Raw genomic sequence first — 17,705 nt, 5'->3', positions numbered from 1 at the left:
CTAGCAGTTAAGGCTCCTGCAACCCATTATCAGAGTGCCTGAGTTCAGTTCCCAACTCCAGCTCCTGACTTATTTTTCTGCTAATGCAGGTCCTGAGATGCATTGGTGATGGCTCGTGGGTTCCTGTCACTCACGTGGAAGACCTGGATTAATTCTTGGCTTCTGGCTTTGGCCCTAGCCCAGCCCCTGCCATTGCAGACAATTGCAGACATTTAGGGAATGAACCAATGGATTGGAATGTTTCTCTCTCTCCCCTCCCTCCCTCCACCCCCATCCTCATCTCTCTGACTCTCAAGTAAACAAATAAAATTTAAAAATACTTCTTACCTCCTAGGCCAACAAAATATTTCGGAATCATCTTGTACTTCTCCTGCTCCAGTCTTAGAATCAAGTATTACTCTAAAAAACACTAGGTCTTTTTTGTGGCAACTGGCATTTAGAACACAAAAATCCGAGAGCCAGTTTTTGGGTTGGGGGTTGTTTGTCTGTTTGCTACTAGGGTATCATTACATCTAGGACATTTAATGGACAGAGATGGAAAAAAAATTTTTTTTGACAGACAGTAAGACAGTGAGAGAGAGAGACAGAGAGAAAGGTCTTCCTTTTTCCATTGGTTCACCCCCCAAATGGCTGCCATGGCCAGCGCGCTGCGCCAATCCAAAACCAGGAGCCAGGCACTTCCTCCTGGTCTCCCATGCGGGTGCAGGGCCCAAGCACTTGGGCCATCCTCCACTGCACTTCCGGGCCACAGCAGAGAGCTGAACTGGAAGAGGGGCAACGGGGACAGAACCGGCGCCCCATCCAAGACTAGAACCCGGGGTGCTGGCGCCGCAGGTGGAAGGTTAGCCAAGTGAGCTGCAGCACCGGCCAGAAATAAAATTTTTTTTAAAAGTCTTAAGTTTATATCTGATCTCTAATTACTGTTCACCATTGTAAGACTCTTCCTTTCCTTCCCCATTCCACATTTGTTCCTCACCTTTCTTTCAAAATGACAACCTTAGTTAGTTACCAATATCATGTGTTTACTCATTTGCTCGATCTTGCTGCACACACCAAATGGCTTTAGAATTGTATTGTATTGCAACCAACAATAAACCTGCTAGGTAAAGTTCAAGATTTCTTTACCATCTTACCTTTTTTTTTTTTTTTTTTTTTTTTTTTTTTGACAGGCAGAGTGAACAGTGAGAGACAGACAGAAAAGTCTTCCTTTGCCATTGGTTCACCCTCCAATGGCCGCCACGGCCGGCACGCTGCGGCCGGCACACCGCGCTGATCCGATGGCAGGAGCCAGGTACTTCTCCTGGTCTCCCATGGGGTGCAGGGCCCAAGCACTTGGGCCATCCTCCACTGCACTCCCTGGCCACAGCAGAGAGCTGGCCTGGAAGAGGGGCAACCGGGACAGAATCCGGTGTGCCAGCGCCGCAAGGTGGAGGATTAGCCTAGTGAGCCGTAGCGCCGGCCTACCATCTTACCTTTAGAATATACTCAGAGGGTAAATAGAAGACTGTTTCTCCCAAGTTATTTTAAAGCAGTCCAATGAATCAAATCATTGCAACTGAAAATATTTCAGTATAATATGACCGTAATGTTGTTACCACACAAAAAATAGTTACTGGATTAACAAAAATCCATTATTTTTTCAGAGCTCAGATTGGAAAGTATCATAAATGTTTTTTGTTGCTGTTTTGCTTTACAAGTTTTTGTTTGAACCCAAATCTGAATACTCACTGTCTATACATTGTAATTGGTTGATCTGTCTTAGGCCTTTTCTAGTCTATAAATTTCCCCTTCCTTTTTTTGTTTGTTTTCTTGCAGCTTTTACATCAAAGAAACCAGGTCATTTGCCTTGTAGTGTTTCCTAAACTTCATATTTTGTCAAATGCCTCCTTATACTACAATTTAGCATGTTTCTGTGTCCTCCTTATTTCTATATACTGGTACTTGGTTCTATATTTCCATATACCAGTACTTGATTAGATTGAGATTCATTGAGGAAGTTTTGTTCTACCTTGGGACTAAGTTGTAGCTTGCAAAACCACTTTGAATAATGTTTTGTTCTTCAATCTGGAGGCACATAAAATCTGATATTCTCTCTCTCTCTCTCTGACTATCTCTCTATTTTTGTACTGTTAACAGCTACTGTTGCTCAATGCCTGGACCCATTCATTCATTAGAATTGGAAAAGAAACCATTTTACAAGTGGGCAGTGTTGCAGACACACCTATGTATACATACATTCATAGAAACACTGTAGAAATATTTTGGGGAACAGATCCATCTCAAGCCTAGTCTTGCCTTTCCTATAACCTTCCTTTGTCTCATTATTACTAGTTCTTTAACCACTCTTGTTTTAAAATTCTCTTTCTTGGGGAGGCAAGAGTTATGGCCCAAGGGATTAAGCTGATACTTGCAATGCCCACATTCCATATCAGAGTGCCTGGTTCAAGTCCCAGCCTTGCCATGCTTCTAATATAGCTTCCTGCTGGTGTTCCTGGAAAGTAGTGGATGATGGCCCAAGTACTTAGGTTACTGCCTTCTGTGTAGGGTAGCCAGATGAAGTTCCTGAATCTTGGCCTACCCCTGGCTGTTGTGGCCATTTTGTGGGTGAATCTGAGGGTGGAAGATATTTCATTCCATGTTTCTCTCCCTGTCTCTGCCTTTCAAATAAATATTTTTTTAATTTTTTAATTTTCTTTTTTTAAGTGTGAAAACATGTGCATAATACTAAGTGGTAGCCCAAATTTATAGTAACAGCTTCTCTAGGGGAGCACAATTATTTTAGAAGAGGAGAGACAAGAATGAATTTGGGCCAGCATTGTGGCATATCAGGTTAAAATATCTGCCTGTGGTGCAGGCATCCCATATGGGTACCAGTTTGAAGTCCTGGCTGCTCCACTTCAGATCCAGCTCCATGCTAATGCACCTAGGAAATCAGTGGAAGATGATTCAAGTGCTTGGGCCCCTGAACCTATGTGGGAGACCCTGAAGAAACTCCAAGCTCCTGGCTTTGGCCAAAACCAGCCCTGGCCATTGTGGCCATTTGGGGAGTCAACCAGTGAATGAAGATTCATTCTCACTCTCTCTCTCTCTCTCTCTCCCTCTCTCCCTCTCTCCCTCTCTCCCTCTCTCTCTCCTTCTCCTCCTCCTCTCTCTGTAACTCTGCCTTTCAAGTAAATAAAAAGTAAATCTTTTTTAAAAAAGGATGAACTAAGAGGAAAGAAGCATTTATAAAAAATACAGAGGCCACGAAAAAGGTGTATCTGAGCTCAGTATAAATTTAAATCTGAATTCCTCCCTGAGAACATTCGTATCACGAAGGTGACATTTTAGAACTACGAAACATTTGAAGCTTGAGAAATTAGAACAGGAAGATGAGAAAAGTGAAAACATGTCCCTGGTTTTGAAGTTTTCTGGATGAACAGGATAAAATGATAAAAATATGTCAAGATCACTCACGTGCTTTTCAAAAGATGGAATCTGAATGAGAGGAGGAGTGATTCGAGTTTTTCGTGTTGTTTTCCGTCTTCATAAAACCTGTATTTTATCTTAAGGCTTTTTACTGCTGCCATTGCATCTTGGGGTCAGGCTGGGCGATTTCATGCGTTTTGACCTAACAACCTGGAGACTTCTGAGTGAAGGTGATAAGGCTCTGACTCTTGGTATGAGTGTTCTAATGTCTGTCACAACATGAAAGGTATTCATTTAACAGAGGCAAGACAGAATCAGATAAACAAAAGAAATGTGAAAGTGCTTGACTGCAAGGGATGGAAAAAGTGGCTTCCTGTCATTTGAGTAAAGAGAAGAGATATTTACACCAAATAAGATTAGAAACCTTTAATTGTTTCCTCTTAGCCCACAGGGTGTGTGGTTGGGGAGAGGTTCCGTTTTAAAATTGCTTTATTGAGATATAATTCACATCATATACAATTCACTCACTAAAAGTGTATGATTCAGAGTTTTTAAGTGTATTCATAGGATTATGCAACCATTACCACAATCTAATTTTAGGACATTTTTATCTCTCCTAAAAAAAAAACCTATGCCTTTTAGTTGTCACTTCCCACTCCCTGCACCCCTACAAAAATCGACTTTGTTTCTATAGATTTGCCTATGATGGGTAATTACCTTTTAATCATTGTACAATCTGTCCCTCTGAGATTCTTCTCTTTTTGTTTTACATTTACCATAAGAACAAAAACAAGTGGAATAGAACCCTCAAAAATATAAATGGGTATTATAATTGTAACAGAATAACAGGAAAAGATGTTGTTCAATCTGATAACACCTAATGGCATAAGTAAATAATTATGAAACTATGGAATAACAGATTGTGGTATCACTTAAGAAAGTCAAATGCTAGTCCTCTGAATTATAAACTTGAAGCAGACTTGGTTTGTGGAAACCTCTTATGCTTATAAGAACACCATTATTAGAAACCAGGAATATTTGCAAATTCAATTCCTGACTTCACTGTTCCCCTCAGTGTAACTCTGGTAAAATAATAGCAGATGTGTAAACTTCAGTTTCCTGGTCTGTAATATGGGATAATGACAGTGCTAACTTCATGAAGTTAGCATGGAGATTAACCCAAATAGAACTTTTAGGACCACATCTGGCACGAAAGTGCTCAATAAATGTTAGTTGTTGTTGAGTCACTTTTATTCACAAGAATAATTCACTTCAGATTCCAAAGCAGAATGCTTTGATAATGCCAATTTGCCGCATGCCAAGTTTGATTGATATTTTCAGTCTCTATTCAAACTTCCTGCCATGAAAACAACAGATCAGAATTTAAGATACTGTAATGTTAAGAGACAAAGAATAGCATTGATCAAGTACAAATAAGAATAGAACTGTAAACCAGCCTTCGTTCGCTTTAGAGCCATGTGTTCTATCAATAGTAAAAGTGCTAATTTATTATTCTCACCTAGCATTCGTGTAACAGATTTTCCTTTTCTATATTAAAATAAAAATTGCTCCAGCAAAAAGCTTATATAATGGTGTTATACATGCCTAATAAACATAAAGAATAATGTTAGAGCATTATAAGCTACCTATAATCTCTTACAGTTGAAATGTTTAAATAAAGACTCTAAATGTGTGACTTTTAAATCTGTTGAATGTGAACTAAAAGTACAATTTGGTGTCCATAAATGCAAGGAAATATAACCACCAATAATGCCATTACCTTCTCTTTAATTCTAATGCCGAATGGCTTTTGTTAATAAGATTGATATATTAGATAACTTTATTTTTGAGGTATTATTATGTGATTTCTGTTCTTTTACATGGTGTGGTGCTCAGTACTATTATGTCCCTATCAGATAACCCATGATACACAATATTTTCATACTTGAGAAATGTTAACAGGTTACATTTCTTGCTTTGATACATAAAAGAATTAATCACAGACAACACCTTTTCATTTTCCTTTGGCCCTGGACACACTTAAAAGATACGGTTTGCATGCAGCTTCATTTGACGCCCAAAGGCCTCAAATTGTCCATCTGTGTCAGTGTTTTTCACCCCTGGCTTTACTCCTCTTGGCATTATTTTGTATATTTGCATGAAAATTCATAATTTTTTTTGCATGACAAGTCATTTGTAATGTTGAATATAAATGTCTAACATACCTTGCAGTATCACATACCATTAATTCTTACATTTTTTTTCAGTTACTGAAGTTTAAATATGCTTGAAATGTAAAAGTGGCATGAAACTGGAGTGATGCAAGAATATTTGATGTGTCTTTAAGGATTATCACTTTTAACTTGAACTTACAGGGCAGTTCCCCACTTTGTCTTTGGACATCAGTCGCCCATTATAAATTGTGACAAAACTCTATTGCCTACATGTGCTGTCAGCAGAGTACAACGTTCTGAAGTGATCATTCTTCTTTTTCCAGAGAATGTACTTTTAGAACTTGAAAGCAAAGTAGAAAATTTATCCCCAATTTCAAAAATTGTTACGCAATTGATTTACTATTTTTCATAAAACTTTCTTCAAGGAACAAAATTTAAGCTCCACTGACTCTGGTGCAAGTTTATAGTACCTAAAAAAGTAACTAATGACAGCACCAATGTTTTAGTCCTTTAATGTCTCCTCAGTGGACATGACTGTCAAATTGGATATTTGATATAAGAGTACACAGGTACACCAAAAAACAAGTTATTTGCACCATTTTGTCAAGCTTCAAATCCACAAGGCCAATTGATTGATCACCTCCAATGGAACAAAATGCATACATCCAAACAAGTGTTCTTCCCTTCCAAGAATTCATGTTGCAGGCTCTTCAGTTGTTCCTAACTGCTGCCATTGCTGAAACTGTTTCAGAATACTCCTTTAAAATTACCCTCAGAGTCTTTAACATACTCATTTTAGTTCCTACCTATGTGATATTAAATCATGTTCTTTGGGAATGATTTTAAATTTTGTAAATGTTTAGAAGATCCTCAAACCAAATCAAATGAGTGTGGTAATTAATCTGGAGCAACATTGTTTACTGATATATGAATGTGAAATGAGTGACACTCACATGGCCCATAGCTTATAAAATGTCTGTGAACATGTTTTCCAAAAAAGAAAACCACATAACACTTATATAATAACAACAACAATGAAACAAATGGAATTTTCTTAAGGAGAGTTCCAGGCAAGTCCATGATATATACTTGAATTAATAAACTGTCATATCTGTATTATATCATGTATAAATGCATTTTTAAATTTTTTAAATTTATTTGAGAGGTAGAGTTACAGACACAGAGAGGGAGAGACAAAGAAATGTCTTCCATCTGCTGGTTCACTCCCCAGATGGCCACAATGGCCAGATCTGAGCCAATCAGAAGCCAGGAGCCAGGAGCTTCTTTGGAAGAGGAGCTGCTGGGACTAGAACCAGTGCCCATAGGGGATGCCGGCACCACAGGTGGAGGCTTAGCCTACTATGCCACAGTGCCGGGCCCTAAATGCATTATTTTTAATTCAGCTTCATTTAAGCTAGTGAGACAGCTTAAAGATAGCCATTCTTATATTTAACCTATCAGAACGCAGGTGAGTATCCTTTCTCCCTTGCTGAGTGAATATCAAGTTAATATCCCTTTCACATCAGTTTAAATAGGTTTTGGTTGACTATCTTCTGCTGTCACCAACTATCTCTGTGATATTGGCACAGAATTCAGACTATCTGTATCTCTGGCTCCGTATCTATAAAATGAGGAATTGAGCCTAAATTATTTTTAAAATCTCTTTTTAATAAAAATGCTATGCTGTGCTATAATTATCATCTATCTGTGTGTAAGACTAAAATATCATAATTTTTCATATCATAAATTTACACATTTGTCTATAGTTCTAATTAAATTCAGGCTGAAGTAACTCAAGTTGAAGTTATTTTAAAAGATAACTAGGCTCCAAAAAGAAAACTAGTTTCTCTAATCAATGCTGTTCCACCCGATGACAGATAAGATGACATTTGTATAGCACTTTATATTTATCTTGGTTATCCATATTTTACAGATGAAAATATGGAGGTTCAGAAAGACTTGATTACCTGTTTATAGTATTACAGACCAGTGAGATGTAGAGCCAGGGCAAGGACTCTGAGTCTTAGGCTCCAAATTTAAGACCCCTGCCCTCCATCACTGTTTGTCTGTACACAGTCTTGATTAGGAAACAATTTTTCTCAGATGCCATCATCCAGAATTTACTCTCCCTGAAAACAAAATCTGCCTTTAGAGCCCTATGGCACCTCTGGAAAGAATCCACTTGCGTCACTACAGCTCTCTCTGCTTTTACAAACTAGTTGTTTTGTCAGCATGAGTGTGACAACAATTAGACGTCCCCTGTTTTTGCCCCATGCCTTTTCTCCTTCACAGTCATTCAATGACAAGCGTAAAAAGAGCTTCATCTTTTCACGAAAATTCCCATTCTACAAGAACAAGGAGCAGAGTGAGCAGGAAACCAGTGATCCTGAACGTAAGTAGATTCTCGAAGATAATGTCACAGGCAACCCAAGAGAAAAAAACCTTCACGGGCAGCACGCATGATGTAGGCTCTCCCACGCTACACGCCTAGGCAAATGACACGGCAGGCAGGCAGGTCAGGTCTTACTACTGTGACCAGTGTTTGGCTGCAGTCTGGATCCTTTCCTTCATGTAGCTCTTCTTTTCAGATTGCATTGAACAGAGACTTGCTAAAACTGGGGGTTTGCTTCCAACCGGCACTTATCTGTGACCAGGACTGGGTCTGGCATGCCTTTCAGTATCATGCAACTCTCTAGGGCTTGAGACGAATCCTTTTCTGGTCAGAAATACCGGATCTCATTGCCACATATATTTTAATTAAGAGGCAATTTGGTTACCTTTCTTGATTCCTAACACATTTGCTCACTCTTTCCCAGCAAATATTAAATTCTTACTGAGCAGCAAACTTGTATTGGTGGATGCTAAATCTAAAAATTTGATATAAAATTTGGAGATTATCATTCACCTAAGTGGCAAAACTGACAGTGGGCAAAAAAAAAAGTATTTGCTAATTTTATTTATTTTTTTGTCATAATCTTCTTAAACCTTTCAAGTTATTTTCCAAATCAGAGGTTTCCTTCTTGAGCCTCAGCCCAAAGAGTTTGGGGTAAAAGCTATTTCAGAGGCAGCGAGACAGGGATCCAGACTGCTCAGGCAACGCGGTCCGTCATGGTAGTATCCATTTCAACTCCACTGACTTCTTCCTTCCTCTTCCGTGGCTGTTCTTCCTCTCTCATTGCTCTCTCTGGGGACTTCCATGCAGGACATCCCCGGATTAGGTGACGACGGTTATGGAACAAAGACTCTGAGTAAGTTTCCAGGAATGGTCACTGTAACTTTTCCTTTCCTTTCCTTTTGAGTTTGGCTTTTGTTCCTTTTCTTGAGGGCCTTTCACTCCTAGCATGCACAAGAAACGAGTTTTATTTGTTACCTAGCTGTGAATGCTCCTACAAAGTAATTTTCAACCGTTTTGTTCTGCATGTCAGCATTAAAAAGCAAAGCGTGTCAGGCACTCTAACTTCTGCTGCGGTTAACACTTGCCCTTTCTGACCGTGTGCCATGATCAGCATGGTCCTGATGCCCACCATAGCATCACTTGCTCTGCTGCCCAGTATCTCCCAGAGAGCAAGAAACCACGCTGAAAGAAAGGGTGAGCTAAATGTTCTAGAACAGCAATGTAGCAATGCACTTTATGTTCTTTCTTCCGCCTTTTCACATGAAAACACTTAATGACCTTGCCAAATTCCATAATTGAGCTGTACTTTGCTATCAGTAAAGGAGATACTTTGTAGTCAAAAGGAACATGCATTCTCAAAAAGTAAATATCAAGCTTTTTGATCTTCCATAAATAATCCTTTGTTATTAACTTTAATTGATTTTTTTCTCTAACTTGCAGTGATCCTGCTTGAAGCGTTTGTATGATAAAGTTTTAAACATGTATTGATATGTTTTACTATCAGTGATTTATTAGCTGGATTACATAATCAGATCTTCACTTAGTAATATAGAGTGAAAAATATATTAAACCTGAATATTTTCTAGTTATTCATGTCTTTAGCCTGTCTCATTGCAGTAAGCAATTAAAATAATTTTCCTATGTATCAATATACTATGCTATGATTTTTCTTTCTTTGTTACTAACCCCTTTGTGTAGGCATCAATGAAGTGAAAACAGAATTTTGTGTCTTTTGCAACTGTATCACATGTTGAATTTTTTTCTTTTGTTTTAATTTTAAAAGCTATGGGCACTATTTATAGAAGCTATTCATTTCATTTATACAAAACAAAATAGCATCGAGCTGGACTTTGTTTGCAAAGGCTGTTTATATAACCCTGCATAATAATGCCTTTCATAATTTGAATTGTTAATTTAGAGAACTTTTTAAAAAAATGTATATGTAGAAAACAAAATCTGATAAAGAGTACTGTCTCCTTAAAGATGAAAACTTTATCTTTAAGTCAGTATATGGAATGTGATTGGAATTTTTTCTTGAATTAGTAGCTGAAATGCAAATATTGATTTCAACATTATCTGGGTAGCATCAAGCACCACCAGAGAGAATTAATAAATCTCCAATTTGAGAGAAAACAGAAGCATTTTTACATGTTATTGATAATGAACATCACTAAGAAGTAGCTGCTCTTGGAGCATAAAAAATATGACTGATGCCCTTTTAAATCCAGAATATTTAAATCTTTTTTTACTCTTTAAAAAACTGAGCAGATTTTAAAAGTAAAAATCAAAAACAAAGTCTCAATTCTAAATCCTTAAGATAATAATAAACACAAAAATATACCATTATTAAGTAGGTGCCTCAACTTTCTTTGCTGTAGTAGAGAACAGATTTGCACAGATTTGACCACACTGCCTAGTGTACCCTTGCACTTGTAAAATGTGTGCCCAGATTAGCCATGCAGTTCTAGCCAGAAACCAATGCAAAGAGAAGTTATTCTTGTGAATTTAGCACATGCTTTGGTTTTCATTAGTTTCATGCTCTAAAACTAATCCATCCATTTGAAAAGAATCTACAATATCAAACACCCTTTAAAATACCTTTTTACTGTTAGAGAATAATACCATGTTTTTCTCTTTCTAAAAATGTACCACAGTTGTCACTTTTTTAAAAAGTTAAAGTAATTGCTAATGAGTTTAAGAAATCAAATAGTCACGTTTCATTTAATTAATGACATACATGGATGTTAATGACTGATGAGTTTATTTTCTATACCTTAATAAATAGTTAAATTAGATGGAAGAAAATGACTTGGAAGTAAAAGCACATATTCTGGCTTATGACTAATACAACCCTGTTACGTTAGATAAACTGGGTTTGTATGAAAAAAAAGCTTTTGGAATATCACTGCACAAGCAAGTCATTCAGCATGACTTGAAGTCAGGCCCTCTGCTGGGTATCAGGCCATTTGTCTCCTGCCTGTTCTATTCCTCCAGAATCCAATAGCTATCCAAGCATGGATCTTAAAATACAAACAAGGAAATATTGAACTGATTAGGAAGACATTTTTCAGTGACTAGTTTCTTCTTCCAAGATTTGCTACTCATTCACTAAAGCAGTAGCAATCTTCAAGAATATCCTTTCATCCTGAAAATTGGTTTGGCAAATATTTAAATAGAAAAAAAATTCTGGGATAAATTGGCAGTTTGAGATGCAGTGTTCCTGCAAAATACTTAAAGACTGAAACAGAGAAGTGAGAAAGCAGTGCCTACTCACTGGACGATCCTGAAAACATTCAGTGTAGACACACCAGCCTTTGTGACATGGATCCAGAAAATCAGAGCTATGTGAATGTGTCCTAGTATCTATTCTTTTCAAAATACCTGCACTGACATTATTTTGTGGTAATTAAAGATATTTTCCTCACTTGCTAAAGAGAAGTAATTACAATCAAGCAGTAGCTTCCTGTAAAATTGAGATAAAGTTTTCATCTCCTTTATCTTGCATAAGTTTTCTTAGTGCAGCCTTCTCTGCCTCCTTTACTTGCCTTTCGCTCACATTTCTAGTAGCCTTGCATGAGTGTATTCTTTTCTGTTCTGGCTGCTCTCCAATGCTTGGTATCTCTTTAATTTGCTGTGCTGTTCTTGCAGAACATGTTTCTTCTAATGCCAGCGATAGCGAAAGTAGCTACCGTAAGTTATTGCTTTGGTTTGCAGTTCTTTTCTTTGCACTTGCCCCATTGCCTGTGGTGGTCATTTCAGATTTTTGTTGTTTTTTAATTGCTGCTTTTTATCATCCTTATCTAAAGCAAATGGCTTGAAATGAAATTATCATTTGATGTGGAAAGACACAAAAGACACTAGGGCCATCAGTGGCCCCCTTATGTAATTTGCACAAGCAATAGCTTTCTTGCTAATAAGTAATTGCAACCTCAGTTAGCTGTGACCCAGTGATTCAATTCTCAGAGAAAAGGTACAAGGAAAGTTCAACATGATGGCTTTTGACCTTTTATCTCTCAAAACAATTTAAACTTCCTGCCGGAGAATTGAAAAATCATCATGGTTTTATTTTTCCTTCTGATTTTGTCCTTTCCTTTCTGTTGCCGGTTCCCTCTTTGAAAGAAAAATCGTTATAAACTACAGTGTTCCTTTTAAACCAGGTGTGAATCTTTTATATCACTTTCTCCTTGATTAATATTTTAGAGTAGATACTACAAAGTAACTAACTGTAGTCTTTTGGCGGTTGAGAAAGTGATGAAAAAGTTTCATCCTCTAATGTGGAAGGAACTCACATTTTTTTTTAAAGCAAATCTTCTTGGATCAAAAAGCTTAACTGAAAAGGTAGGTAACTATTTAAAATTTATTTCTGCCCTTTGTTTGGTCACCTCAAGCCATTTGCTTAATGTGTGAAAATATTCACCAAACACCAAGCCCATCCTTTTGATCAGTTTTCATGGTTTCTTACCACCTTCTTACTGGTTTTTGGTGACTAACAGAGGTATATATTGTCTATGGAATAATTTCTGTAATATTAGTTTATACTCCTTAGTAAAAAAAAGTTACCCAAAAAGTAATTGCCAAAGATATTAGAAAATTGTAGACCCGATGACTAATACCCATGGCTACAACAGCACAAAGTGGTATTCTCTTCTGCTTAAATATTGTATTAATTGAAAACTAGAATCTTTCTGGGTATTTTTTCCCATTATAGCATGGTACTTTACAAAACCATGCTTGTTTGAGGCAGAGTGCCAAATAGTGTTCTTGGAGTATGGCCAATGTAATTTAGATTTTGAAAAAAGCTTTGGGGAATCAAATTGGTAGAAGTATGAAAAAGAAATACTAAAGAGGAAAGATGGCAGATGGAGGTAGGGACCAGAGGAGGAGGAAGACATAGACCAAAAACTAAAATGTAAAAAAAAAGCATAATATAATACCCTTGATGTTAGAACCACCAGATTTTAGTATTGATGAAAGTCTGGTTGATAAAAGAACCCAAAGCATTCTTGTTCTCAACATGGTCCTTGACATTTTTGCATTCTTCCTATTTTTACAATTTTATGACTATCCTAATTAAAGAAAAAGAAATTTACATTCTCCCTTTTCATTTGATTTCAAACCCAAGAAAACAGGCCAAAACAGAAGTGACCAAAGCTTTCCTTCCTGATACTTGAACTGTGCTCAGTTTAATATAACTAAAAATATAACTTATTTGATGGGTTTCACAAAGAGTAATGACACTAACTCCTTCAATGTTCAGTGTTTAACTCTCAAGTGTTTACTTTTATCCAGCAGACACAGTTATAGAAAAGGAAAATATCATGCCTTGTTCTTTCAGCCTTTCTTTGAAAATCACACATTTTTGGAGTTTCTTGGAGACCTATCTTCTTTATTTCAATGGTTAAAATATTTTTCCCAAAATCCTTTAATTTATAAAATGGGACAAGCCTTTCAGCTGCTTTATGAGTTTTTGGAGTCATATTCCAATATGATAGCAATAATTAATTCTTTCTACTCTCAGAGCAGGTGCACATAAATGTTTATTTGGTAACTAAAGGAAACATTTCCAAGCATCTTGAATTATCTATAAGGAATGACAAGAGTTGGAAATGAATTCTGAGATATTAGAAAGACAAAATCAGAATCTAATCGTCTTTATTGGGTTTTATCATATCTGAGGTTACAGAAGGTGACCTACTTAGTTTTTCTTTACAAAGAAGTAAAGGAAGAGGCATTTTTTCCTCTGGGATAGAAATAGGATTACAGAGGAATACTCATCTGGCATCTCATATGCCAGATCCTCCTCATAGGTACCGTGAAACTCAATACAAATCTCAGCTAACTCTGGATCTCAGCACATATATGTGGGAAAGACGGAGATCAACCAGTGACAAGTGTGCATTAAGTGTTGCAGGTACTAGCACAGAAATCTGGGTCCATCAGATGTGGTTTAAGAGAGGAGGTAACCCTGGAGCTAAGCATTATGAGGCACTTGTCAGTGAGGAAAATAAAGATGGAACCATCTGAAATGGGCAGTGGCACAAAAAAAAAGGCACAGAGGCTTGGGACAGACATATTTTCCAGAGTGTACCGATTCTGAAATTAAAGATACCTACATTTTTCTAGTGAATCCCTAGCTTTTGCTGTAATTATAATTTACTTTGTGTCTTATGAAAAGCAATATAAACAAATACAAAATCATTCTCTTTTCACTAATCTCCAAGTGCTGTATTTCACTTTTAGAATCATTGCATGTCCACTCTGGAAACAAAATGGCTAAAAACAAACAAAAGGAAAAAGTCAGTGATGAGAAATAAAGGCCCAGGATTGTGTTTCACAATCCAGAGAGCACCATTCATACTGCATCCTGGAATTGCATATTATGGCAACCTTACTTGTAAGTCTCTTTTGTTCCCTGAGAGGCACCCACACACACACATACATGCACACAAGCCTTAATTTCTAATAAGTAGCTCACACCTTTGTTGCACCATTTCAAGGATTACAGAGTAATTTCTTAAGTCCATCTTGATTGATCATCAACTAAAATGTAGTCAGTTACAGTGTGCATTGTCTGCAAAAGTCCACCTCAAGACTATCTTGATTAGGGATTAATTTCAGATTTTATTTTTGCTATCAATAAAATAGTAAACTACAGCCTTGTGTTTTTGGTTGTCCTGTATTATACCTTTCATAAATATCAAGCAGGAATAATGGGGACTCGACAAATCAGTACCCCTGAAGATCTGCCATCTTCAAAGCTTAGTAAAGCTCTTACAGCATCAAGTGTATAGGAGCTGAAGATTGCCATTCTCACACTTGGTACTCACCAGGTAAATAGGATTTCCAAAACAGGGACCTTAAAAGAAATGATTTCAGTGAAACTAGTGTGTGGAGATAAGAAGAAACCAGACTTCTTAGCTCAAGTCAATCAAGATGGTGCACAGGCTCTTTCCAAGCATAGCCCTTGGATGGCTTCACTTCTTTAGTCTTTATAATGCAGTCTTCCATTACTTCTAATATCTCATTTGATTTCTGCAAAAGACTTTTAGACACATCTTACATTAATATGTTACTTTTCATGTGAGGAAGCCTAAGATCCCGGAGGCTACACTCATCACTCATAGGTAAAAGCACTGCATTTCCAACCAACACCTTTTCATTCTGAATCTCATATATTTTTCACTCTCTCTTAAGATAGTTTTCAGTTCAAGCCTCTTTAGGTTTTTTCCTAGTCCATTGCAGCCATTCCATATTGCCCATCAGGTTAATTCAAACAGCAACATTTGTATTGCATTAACCAAGTACTGAACCAGGTTTTATAGCCTTCATGTATGTTAACTAATTTAATCTTCCCAATATCCTATGGAGACACAGAGCCACTAATTCATTTTGTGGCTTTTAAGAAATTATTCAATAACCTTTGAACCTTAGTTTTCCCTTATGTAAAATGAATAGCTTGGGTTAGGACAGACATGGCAAACAGACTTTAATCAAGAACCCAACTCTGACCAATAAGTAATAGCTGCCTGCCTGAAGAGTTGTAGTGAAAATATTCTGAGGCCACACTGAGGCTCAGCAGGAGCACAGGCAGATGTCTGTCAATGGCACAGAATGGGGGAGTTACAACTTGCACTGGGCACTTGCCATCTAGGAAATACGTAAACTCCAGACCTTAAGTGCTTACCTTCTATGACTCTAAGAACCTAATTTATTCTTTAATAATCACCGCATGCAGACACCAAAAACTGAATTTAAAATGTGAAGTGGACTGCCACTGGTCTTTATTTCCCTTCTTTCTGTTGTTTCCAAGAATTTCTAAGGAAGAGCAAATTCTCTCTTTTTAATGGAAGCTTATTAGGGTCTTCTCTGAACATGTCTCGCTGTGACTTGCTCCAGTTTACACATAAAGTGTTTGATGGAGACTGTGACAGCCTCCTCTGCCAAATCTCTGACAGCCACAGAGGTCCACATGCAGCTCCGTGCTGCTCTTCCACTTTCAGCCTTGCGGTTGCCAAAACAAGACCAAGAAATAGTCTATACCTTTCGTCAGCTGTTATTTCTAAGTCCCAAACCTCCTGAGGGAAAAACAGAAAAACTACTAAGGATGATTTTATGGAGATGACATAGCAACATTAAAAAATAAAACATAAAAGCTGATGTTTTCAGATCAAGCACCATATGGCCTCTCAGTGACTCCAGCTTGGCTTCAGCTCCTATCTCTGTCCCTGCCTCTGCGTCCTTTGTTGATTTGTAAGTCCTGCCCCTACCCCCCAACTCCAGAGAATTCCACATCTCTTGCCCTTTTGAGACAATGCAATATACTCCAGAAAAGGATGTGGTTCAAACTCTTGACTCCTCTACTTACAGGCTTAGGAAACAGGCCTCACTAACATTACTGAATCTCAGCTTCTTCATCCATAAAACAAGGATAATCAGAACACTGAGCTCAAGAAATGGCTGTGAAAAATAGAAGCCAATGGATAGGAAAGCCCCTCAAGCCCTGCCAACAGCCACAGACATGAATTTGCTTTGCTTTGCTATTGTGACTTTTTTTTCTCCACCTCTTTGTCTTCTTCCCATTCCTCAGAGGCCTTTTCATTCTTGAGCATGAAAGTGAAAATTGGTTTATGGTGCTGAATGCACAGCAATTATGTAATGTCAACCTCCACAGCTTCCCTGCAGGCTTCCTGGGCATTACACAGAATCTCACTGTCACTGGATCTTAAGAACTGGGATGGGCCTAGACATAGGGAAGCTGCCATTGTTATCTTCCAACTCCTGCTCTGAGCCAGAATCAATGCCTTTTATTATTAGAGAAGTAAACCAAAAGTGATGGATGAGCAAATAACTATAGAACTCTAACAAAATTATTCAAAGCTATGCTTTGCCCTAGTTTTCTGGATCACAAATTATACACACTTACATCAAACATCTTATTTTAAGTTTTTCCGTTAGAATGTCCCATAAGAGTGAATCCCAAGGCTATTGGAAAGAGGTTCGTGTGGAAGCATGGAGTGTTACATCTCTTTAGAGAAAACCTTACTGCCCAAAGTGAAATGACCGTATTGACAGAAACACAAAGCAGAATCTACCTTTGGCCTCATTGCTCATCCCTTTTCTCAGGACTGAAATCAGAATGCGAATTCATTGACGTCTGTCTGTGCTAAGCACTCAGCCTGGCCATGGGACACAGTAATGAATGGAAATCGGACCTTGCCTTTATGGATTTCACAGTCTCATGGGGAGGCGTAAGAAGGCAAACCTGGGATTGACAAACTGTGAAGGTGTTTCAAGGGTGGTGAGAATATACAGCAATGGAGTTAATTGCTCTTTGATTTCAGAAAAACACTTCATATTCCATTCTTCCTCCGCTATCTCCTCTGGCAGACACAAAGTTTAGTCACTAATAGACCTAATGAAACTACTAGAACAGACCCTCCTGAGTTTGCAGCTGAATCAGGCTAATTCCATGAACAATTAGCTCACCAATTGGATGAAAAAACTTATTGAAAAATAATTGCCGAAATCCAATTTACTTTCCATGGCTATTTGACTTGAGGCCCAGCCTGAATCAGAAAGGTTGTAACAAACGGCACTGGACAGAGGCTGACACTTTTACTACACTATCTTCCTCAGTTCTCTTTCTGAAGTTTCAAGGCATGATTTAGCAACAATTATAACCAATGATGTAGGGCATTCTTCAATTCTTGATCTTCTTCAATTAACCA

General features: G+C 37.7%; 1 protein-coding gene across 24 annotated transcripts in view; it reads left to right on the top strand.

The window, feature by feature from the left end:
- DLG2 (discs large MAGUK scaffold protein 2) overlaps positions 1–17,705 on the top strand; it is a 2,253,656-nt gene that overhangs the window by 2,220,815 nt on the left and 15,136 nt on the right. For 14 of the 24 annotated variants that reach the window (XM_089332011.1, XM_089332002.1, XM_089332028.1 and 11 more), the window contains one exon: positions 7,875–7,974. In XM_089332011.1, the coding sequence (XP_089188137.1) occupies positions 7,875–7,974 (100 nt within the window). Of the gene's footprint in view, positions 1–7,874; positions 7,975–8,784; positions 8,831–11,625; positions 11,668–17,705 lie in introns of all 24 variants that reach the window. The other 10 variants (XM_051821188.3, XM_051821160.3, XM_051821241.3 and 7 more) reach the window with 3 other exon arrangements.

The sequence above is a fragment of the Oryctolagus cuniculus genome, chromosome 1, assembly GCF_051225735.1.
Source record: "Oryctolagus cuniculus isolate XC-2025 breed Fujian yellow rabbit chromosome 1, ASM5122573v1, whole genome shotgun sequence".
Classification (NCBI taxonomy): domain Eukaryota; kingdom Metazoa; phylum Chordata; class Mammalia; order Lagomorpha; family Leporidae; genus Oryctolagus; species Oryctolagus cuniculus.
Note: the sequence above shows the minus strand (reverse complement) of the source record. Positions and strands in the feature narration are given on the sequence as shown.